The sequence below is a fragment of the Hipposideros armiger genome, unplaced genomic scaffold, assembly GCF_001890085.2.
Source record: "Hipposideros armiger isolate ML-2016 unplaced genomic scaffold, ASM189008v1 scaffold_515, whole genome shotgun sequence".
Lineage (NCBI taxonomy): Eukaryota > Metazoa > Chordata > Mammalia > Chiroptera > Hipposideridae > Hipposideros > Hipposideros armiger.
Window position 1 is genome coordinate 780,704 of NW_017731865.1, and position 17,348 is coordinate 798,051.

General features: G+C 36.9%; 1 protein-coding gene across 1 annotated transcript in view; it reads right to left on the bottom strand.

Annotated features, from left to right (window-relative positions):
• The window catches only part of HSD17B11 (hydroxysteroid 17-beta dehydrogenase 11), a 34,516-nt gene extending 17,655 nt beyond the window's left edge, over nt 1-16,861 (bottom strand). Inside the window, exons 1-5 of the mRNA XM_019668085.1 lie at nt 16,503-16,861; nt 14,110-14,217; nt 10,355-10,486; nt 8,999-9,105; nt 2,166-2,303 (exon numbers count right to left, since the gene is read on the bottom strand). Of these exons, the coding sequence (XP_019523630.1) occupies nt 2,166-2,303; nt 8,999-9,105; nt 10,355-10,486; nt 14,110-14,217; nt 16,503-16,712 (695 nt within the window). The 5' untranslated portion in view covers nt 16,713-16,861. The remainder of the gene's footprint in view (nt 1-2,165; nt 2,304-8,998; nt 9,106-10,354; nt 10,487-14,109; nt 14,218-16,502) is intronic.
• Nucleotides 16,862-17,348: the final 487 nt, after the last annotated feature.

The window sequence follows — 17,348 nt, forward strand, 5'->3', positions numbered from 1 at the left end:
ACTCATAGCAGCTCAGCCCCAGGTTGAGCTGTTGTTCAGCATCTTAGCTGTGTAGGGCAGTGTCACTGGCCCTCATATGTGGGATCCGAACCAGGGCCCTCTGGCGTCCCAAGCCAGCTCTTAACCAACGCGCCACTCGGCTGGCCCTACAGTAAACCAGTTGCTTTGCAGTGTGTTAGATATGTAAATATAAGAACCAATAAACTACATCTTTGATGTGCTTTAAAAGAGAATTTAAGTTCCAATATTAATATGATATCAATTACTTTGAATCAATCATTTAGAGGTCAGTTCAGTTTCCTTCTTTCAGAAAGGCTGTCCTCTGTGTAAAACGGAAAAAGTTTGGTCTGAATTTTAGTTCTGCTACTTACTGGCATGTTACTTGACCTCTCTAAGAAAAATATTGTGAGATTTGAGAAAATTACAGATTTTATTTAGTGCTCCAAATATAAACTAGAATAAGATCTTTCTCTCCTCTAACTCGAAGAAACTAAAAGTTTCTAGATTAAAACCAACTTCACCTCTGGCATCTACTCTACCATCAGCTTATCTTCAAAGGAGTTCATGTGGCAGGACCACGCACCAGACCCTTCCTTAGCCAGGTTATATTCCTGTGACGAGGCTAGAATTATGCCAGCTTCTGTTTACACTGTCCCCCTACAGCAAGTTTCCCAGTTACTTTCAATTGTACCAGTAGAGCTTTGCCAGGAGAGGGCACTCCTGCCCACATAAAGGTTAGTTTTGTGCAGCCTGTCCTGGGGCAAGGGTAAAAAATTAGACTATAATTTTAAGAACTATGGTGTCTGTTTTTAACTGCTGAGAGACAGTCTGAGTGAAAAACCTGACTCAAACATATTCTTTTAGCATCTAAATCCTGAAAATAATGAAGGAAATTGGCAAATTTTACCCTCGGGAGTGGTACTCACATTTTCCTTTGATACCTCCTTACAGTTTTAGTGAAGTCTTTTAATTAATTAATTAATTACTTTATTTTTATCAAGATATAATTGACATAGCACATTGTGTCAGTTTAAGGTATACAACATGTTGATTCGATACACTTATACATTGCAATATGATTACCACCTTAGTGTTAGCTGACATTTCTATTACCTCACATAATTATAATTCCTTTTTTGTAATGGGAACATTTAAGATCTAGCTTCTTAGCAACTTTGAAATATTTAATACAATATTGTCTATAATCACTATGCTGAGGGAAGTAAGTAGTTTACTTATTGCTTCCAGAACTCTATGTGTAATAATATATGCCAGTTACATAAAATTTAGACATTTAATCTGTCCTGGCATATATCTAGAAGTTGTTCATCAAAATGTTAAGAGTAGTTTCCGCTGGGTAGAAGGTTTTAAGAAAATTTTAAAAGAAAATTTCTTATTTGTATTTTTCTGTATGTTGGAATTACAAAAAAAAGTATACATGTTGGAATTACAAAAAAAAGTATACATGTTGGAATTACAAAAAAAAGTATACATTTACGAAGACATTATTCCCCAAACAGGAAACATTGAAAATTAACCTCAGAGCAGATTCTTATGAGTTTATTTTTTAACCCAGGAAAGACCATGGTCTGCTACTCATTTTGGAAGATAATCTCTAGATTACCAATGGAAAACGTTTTTCACATTGTGACCCTGGGTTATTTCTATCAGAATTACCTCTGATGCTTGTTAAACATACACAGTTCCAAGTTTCCATCCCCACCACTACCTTGACCCAACCAAAGCCAGTAAGTCACCATCTCTGGGAGTAGGGCTCCTACATGGTTCCCAAGCATGCCTGGTGAAAGGTATATATACTTGTCTAAGAACCACTGCTTAGGGCAAGAAGAACGGGGAGGAGTAGCAAGTTCACCTGTGTCATTCATGTTTACATTTATATACATTCTCACCTATCTTTGTCTCTCCACCTGTTTTCCCACAGTCTATAGAAGCTGAAACTTAGATGAACGAAGGGCATGGAGTATCAGCTGTCTTTTTTGTTTTAGAAAAAAATTTTTTTCAGTTATAGCTGATATTCAATACTATTTTATATTAGTTTCAGAATAGCAGGTGGTTTAAGGATTAACATCCTTAGGAAAACCCACAGAATGGCTCATATTCATGCAATCACCAATCGTTTTATCTCCGTTTCTGTCTCACCTTACCTGGTGCTTGGGTTTTTGATGAAGCCAGTGTTAATGAAATTAGGGCAGAGACATGAGGTTTTGATTCCGTTTCTTTCTAAGGCAGCCAGTTCGACAGTCAACGCTCTATGAAATCCAACAGCAGCAAACTTGCTTGAACTGAAAATGAACAGAGAGGTCACAAAATAATTCAAGAAAGCTGCCACATCTATTTAATTCAGATGTGTGTTTTCCTTCAGTAAGTGTGGTCCTGTCAAGCAGCACGGGCAGCACCTGACTTCCAAGGCCCAGCCCAGGCCTACTGAATAAGAATCTGCATTCTAGAAGGTTCTCAGGTAAACTTATAGGCATATTGAAGTCTAAGAAGCACTGATGTAGAACATTTATTGTATCTCAACATCCTTTATCAGAGTGACAACTGAGTAGGTTTAAATGTCTTGTTAGGGAAATTGGTAGGGTATTTGTTTTGTGGCTGTTTTCATAAAATTTAATAACACTGTAGGCTGCTCATTATTTACTTTATTATATTCATGAAATCATTGGAAAATTCTCCTGAATAAGTTCTAGTCTTCTGTTAAGTCTCAGCTTGACTTCCTCAAAGAAGCTTTTCCGGACCTGTAGTCTAAATTATTTTCCTATTTTATGGTAATCTTCAGTTTTCCATGTCAGTACATCTTGGGTTTGTAATTAAATATTCACTTGTTGATTTTTTTCAATGTCTGTCCCTCACACTTTTACTCTAAGCTCCATGACTATGTTGGTTTCCAATGAATTCCCATGGCCTGGCACAGTGGTTGGCGTATAATAGGTGTTTAACAAATATTTGTCAAATTAATGAATCAAAATGCAAAGCAATTCTTATGTCACAGCTCCTTAATTTGGAAAGAGAAGGGAAATTAATCATATTTTAAGTGGACATTACTTTTCCAATTAGGTTTGTTTTTTTAAAAAAAACTTTACTGAGACATAAGTTCACATACTGCATAATTTACCCACTAAAAGTGTAAAATTCAATGTTTTTGGAGTATTACATTATTGTTTTAAAAATTGTGTGAAAAATATATAACATAGAATTTGCAATTTTAACCATTTTTAAGTGTGCAATTCAGTGGCATTAATTACCAGATTGTTTTTCTATAAATCTTTATGGATTAGCAATTATACAAAGTAGCTGTAAATTCTTGCCAATTAGCCTGTCCTTTGGAAATACAAGGCTGTTGAAAGGAAAGTTCTCTTTCACTTTTCTTTTCTTTTTAAAACTTAGACCTATATTGAAGGCTTAAAAGAAAGGTTGCTAGATTCAATTACATAAAATGTAAAGCTGTACTTTGAAAAATAAAACAAATACAATCATATCTAAGATTGATTACTATAAGGCACTATCCTTAGTTATTCAGATGATTGTTTCATTTAATCCTCACAACTCCATGAAATAGATACAATAATGATCCCCATTTACCAAAAAGGAAACTGAGGCAGAGGGGGGTTAATAGAACTTGCCCACAGATACAAAACAGAGTGGTAGAATCAGGCTTTAAATCTGGTCGCTTAACTAGGCCTCTATATGATATACTCTAAACTTCATTTGCTCCCAACCAAGTGAAGAAGCAAATAAACTGGTAAAGCATTTGCAACATGTAAGACAAAGATGACAGTTAATATATGGCAACTTTTGTAAATGAATAAGACAACACTCTAATGGATAAATGGATAAAGGACATTAGCAGAAAATTCATAAAATAAAAAATACCAATAGATATATACATGTAAAAATGTTTTATTTCAGGAGTGATTAATGTAAATTATGAAGTAAAACAAGATAGAATTTTTTTCTAGCAGTAATGATAAGGGTATGAGGACATTTTTATTTGTTTGAGTAGTTTTTCAGTGTACATGTTATCTTTATTTTATATTATATAATTGAATTAGCAATCATTTATTTTTAAGCTTTCAACATATGTCTAAGCTTAAAAGAAAAAACGAGAACTTTCCACAGCTTTCTATTTTCCAAAGCACAGGTTAATTGGCAGCCTTTTTTGGAAGGCAATTTGGCACAAGGTATCAAGTTCATTAAAGTATGCCATGTTCTTAGATCCAGTAATTACTCACTTAAGTAATCATCCCAAGGAAATAATCATGTTTCTAAGGATTGATTCAAAGATAGTCCCTAGGATACATAGTTCACGAAGGCAAATAGTTAGAAACAAAACAATATATTATTTATTTTTTTGTTGGTTCATTTGAGGTAACATTGGTTTATAATATGTTTCAGGTGTGCAACATTATAATTCAACATCTGTATACACTACGTGATGCTCACCACCAAAAGTCTAGTTTCCATCTGTCACCATACACTTGAACCCCCTTTACCTGTTTCGCCTTCCCTCCACCCTACTTCCCCTCTGGTAACTACCAATCTGTTGTCTGTGTTACTGAGTTTATTTTCTATTTCTTTTGTTGTTGTTTGTGGAAACAATTTTAAATGTCTGTAGTGGACAGCTGTTGTTTTTACTCATTGTCATTCATATTCCCTTATTCTGGTAATATCACTCTGATTTTGCCGGGTAACACCCCTTCTTCTCCCACATATACAAGTGGTTGGATCCAAGTTGGTCTAGCTAGAGTGAACTATAGAACTAGAACGTTTGAAGGCATTATTAGGAAGTCATGGCTTTTCCCCCACCTGCTGGACTCGGAGTTGAATGGATATTACTCTGGAATTGCTGGTAGCTACCTTGCCAGCAGAGAAAGAGAGCCTCTCTGAGGTTTTAATTACAGATGCAAAAAATTTCTCTTTTGGCCTGCGGAAGTTTAAGTTGTGTGTTCCTTGCAACTGAAAGAGTCCAGACAAATAAATTACCCAACATTAATGGATAAGTTAAATAAATAGTGGCATATGTATACAGTGGCATACCATGCAGGAATTGGAAATGATGTTTCACATTTATTAACATTCGAAAATGCTCATTTTAAACTTTAAAAAGCAAGGTTTGTATGTAGATTTTTTTCAATGCATGACTACATATCTGCATTTAAAATGTCCTAAAAAATTATAACAAATGCATACCATGGTTATTTCTGCATGGTGCAATTATCAGTAAATTTTCTTTTATTCTTTCACTAAAGTGTATTTTCTGATTTTTCTTAAGTGGACCAAAGGTGCAGGAATATACTAAAACTCAGGATTAATGATCTTGAGCGTGTGAAAACAATATCTATCTATCTATCTATCTATCTATCTATCTATCTATATATATATATATTTTCAGCTGAGCCATCCTGCCACCTGTTGGTAGCTCAGCGGCAGCTTAGCTTGGGCTGGGAATTGAACCGCTGTTGCCCAGAGCTCAAACTCTTGAGCAAGCTCTTAACCAACTGAGCCACTTGGCTGGCCCAATATATTTTTGAACTTCAGAGTGAATTTATTTTTAGACATATATATAAAAAATAAAAGTGAGTGGGTTTTTTCTGTACCTTGTAACATTACATCAAATTTCTTATTCTTAATAACCTAAATTAATATTTCTTATTCCAAATTATTCTTTTAAATAACATTTCATTACAAGCTAATGATCAGGACTTAATTTTGCCACGTCTTTCCATACTGCTAACTTTCCTGCTTGTAAATTGGCTATTTGAGTTGACAAGGTATATAAGCCAGAGTTTTGTGACACCAAATTATTTTCCTTTTAAAATCAAGATACTTTTAGACAAAATACTTAGCAAGCAGCCAAAGAATAGAGTCAAAAGGTTACCCTCTCTATGAATTCAGTTCTTTCATCTTGCATTTTCACATTAATCATTGAACTATAACTCCAAAAGAAACTGAAATATTTTTTCTAACATAGGTGATTAGAGCTGTAATAGACTCTTTTGTTACAGCTGCAGCAACTCAGGACAGTGATACCTGAGGGATGGGTTACAGGGAAAAAAACCCCAGGTAATTCTAGGTCCCCTCTTATTTCATTCTAACAAATAGAAGCCAGAGCATGTATGATTAATTCCACCAGGGCAAAGCATTCTGGAAGCTAAAAAGAGGTGGGACCTTACCATGTTGTGTGAGTATAGGGAAGTGGAATTCGGACATAATACCAATAGGTACCCTACTATGAGTAAACACTTGCAGGATTCCAGGTTCTATAATAAGTGCATTACATTATATGATGTAAACTTTAAAGCACCCTGATGAGTGAGCTAGTTGCTATTTTTAGCCTAAGTTATGGATGTGATGTACAAAGAAGTTGAGTAACTTGTCAAAGGTCACAAAAAGTTACTAAGTGATTGAGTTAACATTTCATAACATCATTATTCATAGTAATACTATCCTGGAAACAACCCAAGTATTCATTAACAGTAGTATGGATAATAAATTATCTAGTCACATGATGCAATACTATGCAGGTATGAAAATGATTAAACTACGCTTATCAACAACAACATGGATAAACATCACAAAATAGTGTGATTCCATGTACATAAAGATCAAAAGTAGGCAAAATTAATCAATGGTGTTACAAGTCAAAACAGGAGTTACCTTTGGGAAAGACAGAGGGATTGGTGAATGGAAAGAGTTCCAAAAGGAGATTCTAGGGTCTTGTAATGTTCGATTTTTTAACCTGCATGGTGGTTAAATAGATGTGTCTACTTTGCAGAACTCATTAAGCTGTACACTCATGATTTCTGCATTTTTATAAATGTATGTTACACTTCAATAAAATGTTTACGTTGTAAAATGCAGCACCTCAGTTTAATGGCCCAGTTGTGAAGAACAACACTTGCTTTCTGCTGGGAGAAGTCTTCAGTGAATCTACGTGGAAGTTAGACCACAGATCAGATAGACGCTGAGCAAAAACCAGGGAGTCGACTGAATTGAAGATAGTTGATGTAAGTAAGGACCCCAGACTGCAACATCTCAGGCCAGTGACAGCTCAAAGTGTACAAACCACTTGTGTAGTTGCAAAACTGCATTTTAGCCCAAATGGCATCTTTGTGTGAATTAGAAAAGGCCACTCCTATTGTCAAGTTAATTTACTGCAATCTTCTGGGAACTCATTCAAGTCTAAAAGGACCTGACTGTGAACAGTGCACCCTAGCAGTGTGTAGTGCACAATCTGCACAACTGGGTATGTCGCTCCTGCTGTGACAGTACTCCATGAAAACTTTTACTTCTGCTGAAAGCACCTCACTAGTCACCAAAATAAATGTGTTTCTCACACAAAGTCCGTCCTCTCTTGGTTTTCACTGTTAACACTCAGTGGGGTAAAATCAAATCAGAATCGAGAGCTACAGTGTTTACCACGGCAAGGAAAGAAGGGGGAGTGACAGGGTTCACTGCCCTGCTGAATTCCCTAATCCTCTTTGCTTACCTGGGGACTAAGATAGAATTGGGTAGGGCAGTGGAATGTCATGTAGTAGCCTAGCAACAGCATCTGCAACCATCTTTCATTGAGGAAGTGAAATAAATGCCAAATTGATTTAGCCCGTGATGGCTAGGGACTAACTGCCTAACTTAAATTGGCTCTTAAAGAGGTAAAACACTATAGGTCTGGTCTGTTTTGTGACTGCATCAGCAGGTATTTCATTTTTTTTTCTTTAAAGACACTCAATCCATGTTTATATTTATTTTTAAAACTATTATAAAACAAATATATGTTAAGAAAGAAAGCAAAGAAGAAAGAACACAGATGAACAAAAAGATCAAAATAAAAATTATTTTTCTTGCTATTACCTAAGAATAATCATTCTCTATGTGAGGTTAGAGTAAATGGTTTGGTATATATCCTTACAAACTTTTAAAATGCAAGATTTTATATACATATACAGATATACAAAAAATGTGTATACCTTTTAAGAATGGAAAAAACTGTATTAATATATACAGATAACAAAAGATGAATACAAGTCACGTTTGACTTCTCAATTACAAAAGGTGCTCAAAGTGGTTACCATCAGCATCCAGACACTTCTGATTACAGCAAACTGCTGACTGCTTGAGCAACGTTGACCAAAATGTTAACATCTTGTAAAACATGTAGACATTTTTTTGGCACCCCCAGTATATATACCCACCCATGCCTATGTCTACATATTTATACACACATCTATACCTACTTATACAACTATATATTGTTTCTAGAATTTAGATACTTAATCCCAAAAGAGCACAATGGTAGAAAACAAAGGAGCATTCTTTGTGTGCATGGTTATTTGCATAATCATAATTCAATATTGTAAGAGTTATTATTTGCTAAAACATACAAATAGCCAAGAACTGTTAGGGTGTGTGCAATGCGTTAAGATCACCTTGGCTACGGTGGCTTCATTGATTAATTCTTTGTAGCATACAATGGAGCACACCGTTACTGAGCCCTGATTGCCATAGTAAATTCTATTATTATAATAGCATGGGTTTTATAATGGATAACTATTATAAATCTTTTTACAACAATGCCATTGTTTGGATGCTTTTAATGTTTAGAATCCCAAATTATCCTCTCTGTCTTTACACTGTTTTGTTTCCATAACATTACTTTATTAAAATTATTAATATTCATTTCTGTTCCTGGTACAAAAATAGTGCTCTTGTTTTGTAATTCCTTGCTGCTAAAAGGGATGAGAAATGCTTTAAGTAGCTGCTTTCTAATTAGATAACTTTCCTGCAGCCACCTTTAGAACAGTCAACATAGGAGGCGATTTATGGTTGATAAGGCTGTTGCACAAGAGACTTTATGTAACTTTCTGCCTATTTCAGCAACTTCAACTCTCATCGTTAATGGTAGTGCTCATGAGACTGAATCAGAAACCGCACACAAAGGCAGCATAGGAACCAATGAAGGAAACACACCGTCACTTACCAATAAGTCACTAAAAAGGGGACCACAGTGTGCCCAGCTGCTGAAGCCACGGTGACAATATGGCCATGATTACACTTCATCATCTCTGGAAGAAATGCCTTTGTAGTCTAGAAATAGTTTTTATTAAGAGAGAAAAAAATATTGTTATTTCTGATTTGCAGACCCATAGGGAATATTTTGAAACAAATGTGTATTTTGTTAACATTGTTCCTGGCATAAATGAAAAAAAAACACCTAGATTAACTGCCACATGTGGCAACATAAGGCAACCGGATAGAATGCCAAGATTAGAAAAAGTAAGCTAAACAATGGATACTGAAAACTTTGATAATCCATTTCATTTAAATTGTGAACTTATGTCCGCTGATCCTCCACCTTTTGTCATTGATGTCTTCTATTATCGCACACATTGAATAGGTATAATAATCTAGGGTTACCAAAAGGATTTACATTTAATGTGAAATTGTTAGAAAATAGTTTGGTTATGTCATCAAAATACTGAGGTGCACAATAATCTTCTAGTAGTCACTGAATATTCATGCAATAAATACTTATTGAGCACCTACTATGTGATGGGGATTCAGAAGCAAGTAAGACAATATGCTACATTCTAATGGAGGCAGAAAGATAGGCAAACTGGTAAGTCATAAAAATACAAAGACAGATGTCAGGAACTTGGGAATGTTAACAGAATACAGCATTTTCACCAACTGACTCCAATATTCTTTTGAGATTACTCATCCTAAACTTACATCCAAAAAAACTCTAAGGAACCCTTTTAGGAACTGGCTATTTGGCAATGTTTTGACTCTTCTAATCTTTCTGTCTCCCCCTTTCTCCAGATAGATAGATGATAGATAGATGATAGATAGATAGATAGATAGATAGATAGATAGATAGATAGATAGGAAAGATCTTGAATGGTGAGCTTCATAATAGAGTTTGCAACTTTGGGGCCAGGATATAATAGCAGGCCTGGGTCTCATGAGAATCTGAAAGCAAACTGGGTTCACCTTTTATAGAGTCACAGATGACTCAGATGGTCCCTAATCCCTACTTCATATCTAAATAGGATCACACAGAACTGTGAGGCTCTATCGTAGAATTAAAACATACATAACACCTTAAGTTTATCATTTATTAATTTATTATTATTAATTTTTCTGAGGAGGGAGGAAGAATAATGGATGAGATTTGGTGGTAGCATGAAGAATAATCTCTTTGTGTATTATCCCTGGTACCTGAAAAAACTTTAGTATTGAGTTGATACATCCTTATGTCAACTGACAGCTTCACTTTAAACTTAATCTTTGTGTCTTAGAGAAGGGAATGTTTTTGTAAAGAAATCATACTTACCCAGAAATGTGCAAGTACATTAACTTCAAAAGTCTTTTCAATCTGAGGGTCTTGGGTAGCAAACAAATCCGCTGGATAGACCACACCAGCATTATTTACTAAAATACTAACATTTCCAACTTCTGCCTTCACCTTTAATAATAAGAAAAGAAAAATATCTGTATCATTACAAAGTATGAGGGTAGGATTCCATGCAATGACTGTTAAATAAATATGTTTTCTATTAGCTATGCAGAAAAAGTAAGTTTGAATCTATGTGTCAACATGGAAAAAAAGAACCTTTTAATTTTAGGTACTTAATTTCAAAACAGCTCTGTTTGTAAGTTTGCTCAGTAGAAACTTCTTTCGCAATTTTGTCTTGTGACTTTGCTGTATTGATTACAGCTCAAGAGTCATTTGGCTAACATAAGCAGAGCCAGTGACAAATAAGCTGTATTTATTTTTTAAATACTACCTCAAAACGTAGGCAAAGAAACAGTAAAATTCATTGGCAAATGCAGGACCTATTACGGGGAACTACGTAAAACCGATTACACCATTAAGCTAGTTACATCTTCTATCTATTTACTGATCACTCCATTCTATTGCTCATCGACCTTTCTCCATCAGGAGGCAGTGGGCTTAAGGGCTAGCAATGTAAGAATATCTTATTCAATAGTCAATAATACAGTAATAACTATGTATAATGCCAGGTGGGAACTAGACTAGTCAGGGGGCTTACTTCTTAAATTATATAAATGTCTAACCACTATGCTATTCACCTGAAATTAATATAAAACAATATTGAATGTCAACTGTAATTGAAAAATTGAAAAAGGGGTGTGTGTGTGGGGGGTGAAGGAGAATAAGAGGTCCAAATTTCCAGGTATAATACAAATAAGTTATGGAGATGTAATGCACGCATAGGAAATATAGTCAATAACATTGTGATAGCATAGTACAGTGTCAGATGCTTGCTGGACTTAACATCGTGATCACTTCTTTAGGTATATAAATGAGAATAACTATGGTGTACCCCTGAAACTAATATAATGTTGTATGTTAGCTATATTTTAATAAAAACCTTTTAAAAAAAGAGTATCTTATTCGATATTTTTATGATTCTTTGAGTAACTAAGCTTCTTGGTGGATTGGCCCTAGAGTTACAATGCATTTTAATTATACATTGTGTTCCAAATAAAAGCTAGCTTCTCTTAATAGAGTTATCATTATTTAGATAGTGCTGCAGTGTGTTGGGGGTTTAAGGGGGAGGTGGCAACTAGCCTATTAAAAATGTTCACGTATGTAAGTGATTTCATTATCTCACTTTACACGATTTCATTATCTCATTTAATTCTCACAATTCTATGAGGTAGCAATTCAGTATGCTCATTTTAAAGATGAGGAACACAAAACATAGACTGGCTAACTTTCTCGCTAAAGGTCACATGGCTATAAAAGTAGCGTGGAGCTGGCACTCAAACCTCAAATAGAAAGGAAGTCAGGAGGGGAAGGCCTATCAAAATCTTAGTACGACATCAGTGTGCAGTTTTGAAGCCTCCTTATCCAGAGATGAATTTCATCAGGTTGTATTTAAATTATTAAAGAGTCAAGCTAAAACTGTTGTTCAGAATAATGCCCCTAAGTTATTGAGTAAAACAGTATTTTATGTGGTTGAATTGATGAAGCTGTGTAATACCTCCAAATGAATGTGAATCAAAATATAAATTACTGTTATATATTGCCAAAGTGTTTGCCTAGACCCTCTTCACCCTTCCTTCATCCTTGAGCTCCCCATCATCACCTGTTATCTCCCCAAGATGTGAATGTCTGTTTTGTACATTTCTAAATAATGAAATCAAGCTGCGCATTTAATTGTTTAGGTGGCATAAAATTGTCCTGATACCATAATAGCCACATCTAAATAGCTATTCAAAATATCTGATAATCATATCTCGTGCATCCTGTTTAAAGCATATAGTTCATCTTAGAACAATTTCAGTAAAAACACTACAGTTAAAATACATGGGATAGGTTCAAATAAAATTATCTTTTCCAGAAAAGCCTATTCTCAGATGAATCTGGAAATTAAAGTTTTCCATTTAGGTAACTAAGGATGTTGGGCTAGTAAATCCCCTTAATAGTGGCTAATAACAAAATCATATAGACAATACTGGCTGTTCTGTTATAATACTAATAACTAATTCTTACAAAGTGACCACTGACTGCCAGGTATTGTTCTAAGAACTTTATATCATTAATTCATTTAATCCTCATAACAACCCTATGGGGTAGGTACTGCTATGGTCCCCATTTTATAATTGAGGAAAGTTGGGCACAGAGAGGTTAGATAACTTGCCCAAGGTAATAGAGCTACTATTAACTAGAAGAATGCTCATCTCTATAAAGAGAATAAGTGTTAATCTAAGTAAAACAGCTATTGTTAAATGCAGATGTTTCTTACCTATAGGCCTTGATCATACTGTACCCCTTCCAGGAAAGGAATTTCCCACCATGGACTGGGTAATTTCTACTTATTCTTTTGACTTAGCTCAGGCCTCACCAATAGTAGAGGCATCAGTTGGAAACAAAAGATTATAATTTAAAAACAGAAATTAGAAATGTCCCCAAATCTAAAATTCCCTAAAAGTTAAGGGGCTCTCAAGTCTGGCTGAATCAGAATCTTTCTACTGTACTGAATCAGAATATCCAGGGTTGAGGGCCAGGGGTGTGAATGTTAAGGGAATTTTACTGACCTAGCTACCATTACCACGTTTAGAACATGTACGAGTGTGTTGAGCGTGAAACACCATTTTATATATATATCACATCTCAGTTGTACGTAGAACAGGCAAATAACGCTATATAGAAATGGACATATCTATGATCGAAGCCTGATAAATAGGTTTATCCAAATTTCCTAACCCAGTTCTTTGGACTTCAGAAGACACTGTCAGAGATCTGCCGGGTCATCCAAAGATTTACCCGAATCAGAGTCAGATCGGAGATGTGCGGGTGAGTAGGGTACTAAACATGCAGATTCCTGGGCCCAGCCCTCTACCTACTGAAAGAAAACCTCTTGGGTGCCAATTTTTTTTTTTAAATGGGGAATTGGGAGAGGGGAACAGCGTTGGGGAATTGGGGAAGGGGAACAGACAAGTTGCTGTCCTTTTGTTCTTCAGTCTAGTTGTGGAAGAGGTCACTTCACTGGCCCATGTTGGTATTATCATTGTGCTCTTCCCGAGTAAGGCAGATCGGTCACTGGCCTCTGGACAGCCGCTGACGGCAGCTCTTGGCAGCTCACACCAGCTGCCAGCCGCTCACGCTGGCTGCCGGCCACACACGGTAGCTTATGGCAGCCAACTGCAGCAGGGGCTCCAGCCTATGCCATTGCTGGCTACTCAAGGCAGCCCAGCTCCAGGTTGAGCTGTTGTTCACTATCTTAGCTGTGGAGGGTGCAATGTAACTGACCATCATGTGGGATCTGAACTGGGGCCCCGCTGCTCAGAGCTGGTGTCCCAAGCCAACTCTTAACTAATGCGCCACTCGGCCAGCCCTGGGTGCCTATTTTTTAACAAGCTCCCAGAAAGGTTCCAGGACACACTAAAGTTGGGGAGCCTCAGTTCTAGGTTCTAGTTCTGGGTCTGCCACTACCTACTTGCACAACTTTGGGCAAATCACAACGTTTCTGTTAGCTTGTCTAGATCATGACTGGGTCATCTCCAAACCCCTCCCTCCTCTGACATGATTGATTCTAACCAAATGTAACATTTCACCTTCTTCGCAGAGCTATAAATATCTTCTCGGTTACTGCAGTCTACCACAAAGGCATATGCCTTTGCACCCAGTTTCCTGCATTCAGCAGCCGTTTCCTCAACTCCATGCTAGGAAAAGCATCAAGGAAGGCAAAGAGAACAAAATAAGTGATGTGAGCACATTATATCAACAGCTGAAAATAATTAAAAGCAGTCAGATTCTTTTAAACTAGGATTGGGCAAGAATTTAACTGACACATTTTTGACAAGGACACAAGCACATTTGTTCTCAGTACGTTGACAAACTTCTTTTTGGAACTGAACTTAAAACAAGCCTTATAAAAGAAGATAAAGATCTTAAACTACTGTTTTGGTATCCATGAATTTTACATTGCGAATATACATATGTACGAGGAGGTATGTGTGTGTGTTCCATATCAGGCTTTAAAAAAAAAAAAAACCACATTAAGGTTTTTTTTTCCTGTGTCACTAAAAGCTATTCATGGGCATCAGTTTTCTGATTGCAAAATAAGGAGTTAACTACAAATTCACTCATTCATTCACTCACTCACTCATTCCTCCTTTTAATGTCGAACTCAAATTAACAGCGCTTAGAAAGACCTCATGGACACAAATATGAAAGGGTCAAAGTCCTAACCTGTGGGCTCATAGTATAGTAGAAAGAAACATAAAATAAGTATATTTAGGTAGGACCATATGAAATTGTTATTGTTTTAGAATAAAAGATTGAATATTAGCAGTTTTGTATGGTTCAAACTAATACAAAACGGCAGGTATAATAATGGAGATCTATAGAGAGAGTTAAGGGGACGCAGAGAATGGGTATGAATACCATTGTAGAAGAGGTTACCTGAGTTAGGTATTAAGGATGAGTAGAACAGCCATGCAGAAAGGGGCAGGGCATGCCAGGCAGAATGTAAGCAAAGGGACAGACAGCAGAAAGGTTCTACGGGAAGCACTAGCAGATTAGTGTTGCTGGGTCATAAAGGCCAGTGGCAGTCCAAATGAACGGGCATTACATGTCATATTAAATGTGTGATATTTGGGGCCAGCTGAGTTGCTCAGTTGGTTAAGAGCTCGCTCAAGAGTTTGAGCTCTGAGCAACAGCGGTTCGATGCCCGGCCCGAGCTGAGCTGCCGCTGAGCTGCCAATAGGTGACAGGATGGCTCAGCTAAAAAAACAAAACAAAAACTAAAAAATTTAAATAAATAAATGTGCGATATTTGGCATATACCATGTGCCAGACACTGTGCTAAATTATTTGTGTTCATTATTTGGTATAATCCTCCCAGCCCTCTAAGGTCAGTACTGTTTCATCCATTTTTCAGAAAAGAACCCTAAAGCTTGTAGGAAGTTACCCACGAAATTGGGTAAGTTATCTGCGAAGAAGTAGAAAGCTCAGATGAGCCTGACCACACCACTATACCAGACATTCACCACCTTGACCACACCAAACTAGGCTGGGCCTACCTAGCTTGTATCTTTCATTGCACGTGTAATTATTTAATGTCTGTTTTCCTTATTAGAGTAAGGGCATAGGACCCTACTTCCTTTGTGCCACTGTGTTCTTAATATCTAGGCAACAGATACTCAAATAGGATTTGTTGATTGCTATCTCAATCATTCACTCACTGGGTTAGCACTCATCTAACTTCCCATCTAAATTCATGTAAATTCATTACATCCCATGAATTCCTGTTTACTCATTGGATGTTAATAATGTTAAGGTGTGGTGTCTCAGGCCACCAGGTGCTATCCAGAAACCTCCTTGTACATCAACCACTGGCCAAACATGAGATAAGATTCTAAGTCCTCTCTTCCTGAAGACTACACCTATCCTGGTAAAAATTACATCGAATATTTTTTTTCTTTTTAATTTTTTTAAACTAAAATATGATTTAAAAAATTACCCTTGGAAATTAGTATGGCATAGTAATGTTGCTTTCTGTTGGGTATCTTTTAAATCCACTCATCTCAGTAACTGCAAGTAGGGTTTTTTCCTAAGTAGGAACAAACCTCTTACTCTTCATATACTAGCTAAAACAATTACTTTTTGCATGTGGTTAAGATAAAGGGATAAGTGAAATCAAGTTCAGGAGGCAATTACAAATTATTTTCAGGGCAAAAGTGAGGGTAAATTTTCAGTGTCAAATGAGCAATAACTGAGAATCATATTATCATCTAGATCTGTTTATCATGTGATCATAAACACATTAATTAATCTGCATTCTCCCTCCTAACCCTACCCCCCAACTCCCCCCCCCCTGTAAAATAGCAACAGTAATTTTTTTCTAGCTACTTTACAGAGATGCTGTAAGGGGTTGTTCCCTGCAAAATGTATACATGTCTACAGATTAAAGTTATCAGAAAGTAAAACATAGTAAGACTGTTACCTTATTTATATCCCACAGAACCAGTTTACTTTTCAGTTTGGCAAATTCATAGGCAGTCAGTCTCCCGATTCCATGTCCAGCTCCAGTAATCAGGACGATTTCTCCGGTGACTGATTTTTTCTTCTTAGGAATAAAAAGCTTCAGGAGCGACTCTAAGATGCAGATGATCAGCATGGGCAGAAGCAGGAGGCTGCTTAGAAAGAACTGCATCGTTTTTGGTGTTGCGAGGAATTGGTATGTTTTACCACCCACGAAAAATTGCTTCCGGGGAGTTGTTCCCTCCAACACTAGCAAGAATAAAAAGAAAAGCAAGGAAGGGCTCCTTTATCCAAGAGAAACAAACAACTCTGAAACCGTTCCTTCCGCTGGGCTGGGCTTGATTAGGTCCTTTGCAATTGGCTCAGGCTGCAGTGCGGGGCGACTGCTCGCTGGCTCAGAAATCTGGGAGGGGCAAAGTCCGGAGGAGAGCAAAGCAGCCTGGTTTTGGTATGCACAGCGCCCACCAGGTGCGTGGCCAAAGTAGTTTTCCACCCACTTTCTCCTGATCGCGTCAGCCGACCTAGGAGGGTTGTCGCTCCCCCCCCCCCACCACCCCAGCCGCGCCCCCTCTAAATTGGATAAATTCCTCTTAAAGTTACAAGTGTATAACGGACGTGTCCGCAGTCCAGATGCTTGTTGAAGCCTGATGGTTGCTGATCACTAGTTAAGTGATGCAAATTGCGTTTCGGACTTCAATGAACCTAGGCAGGCAACCAGTTGTTGCGTCCCGGCTGAGAAATAACGTTACATCACATTTTAGTGTGAACTAAGCACGGTTTTTGGAGGACAGAGGAAGTTTTGTCCTTT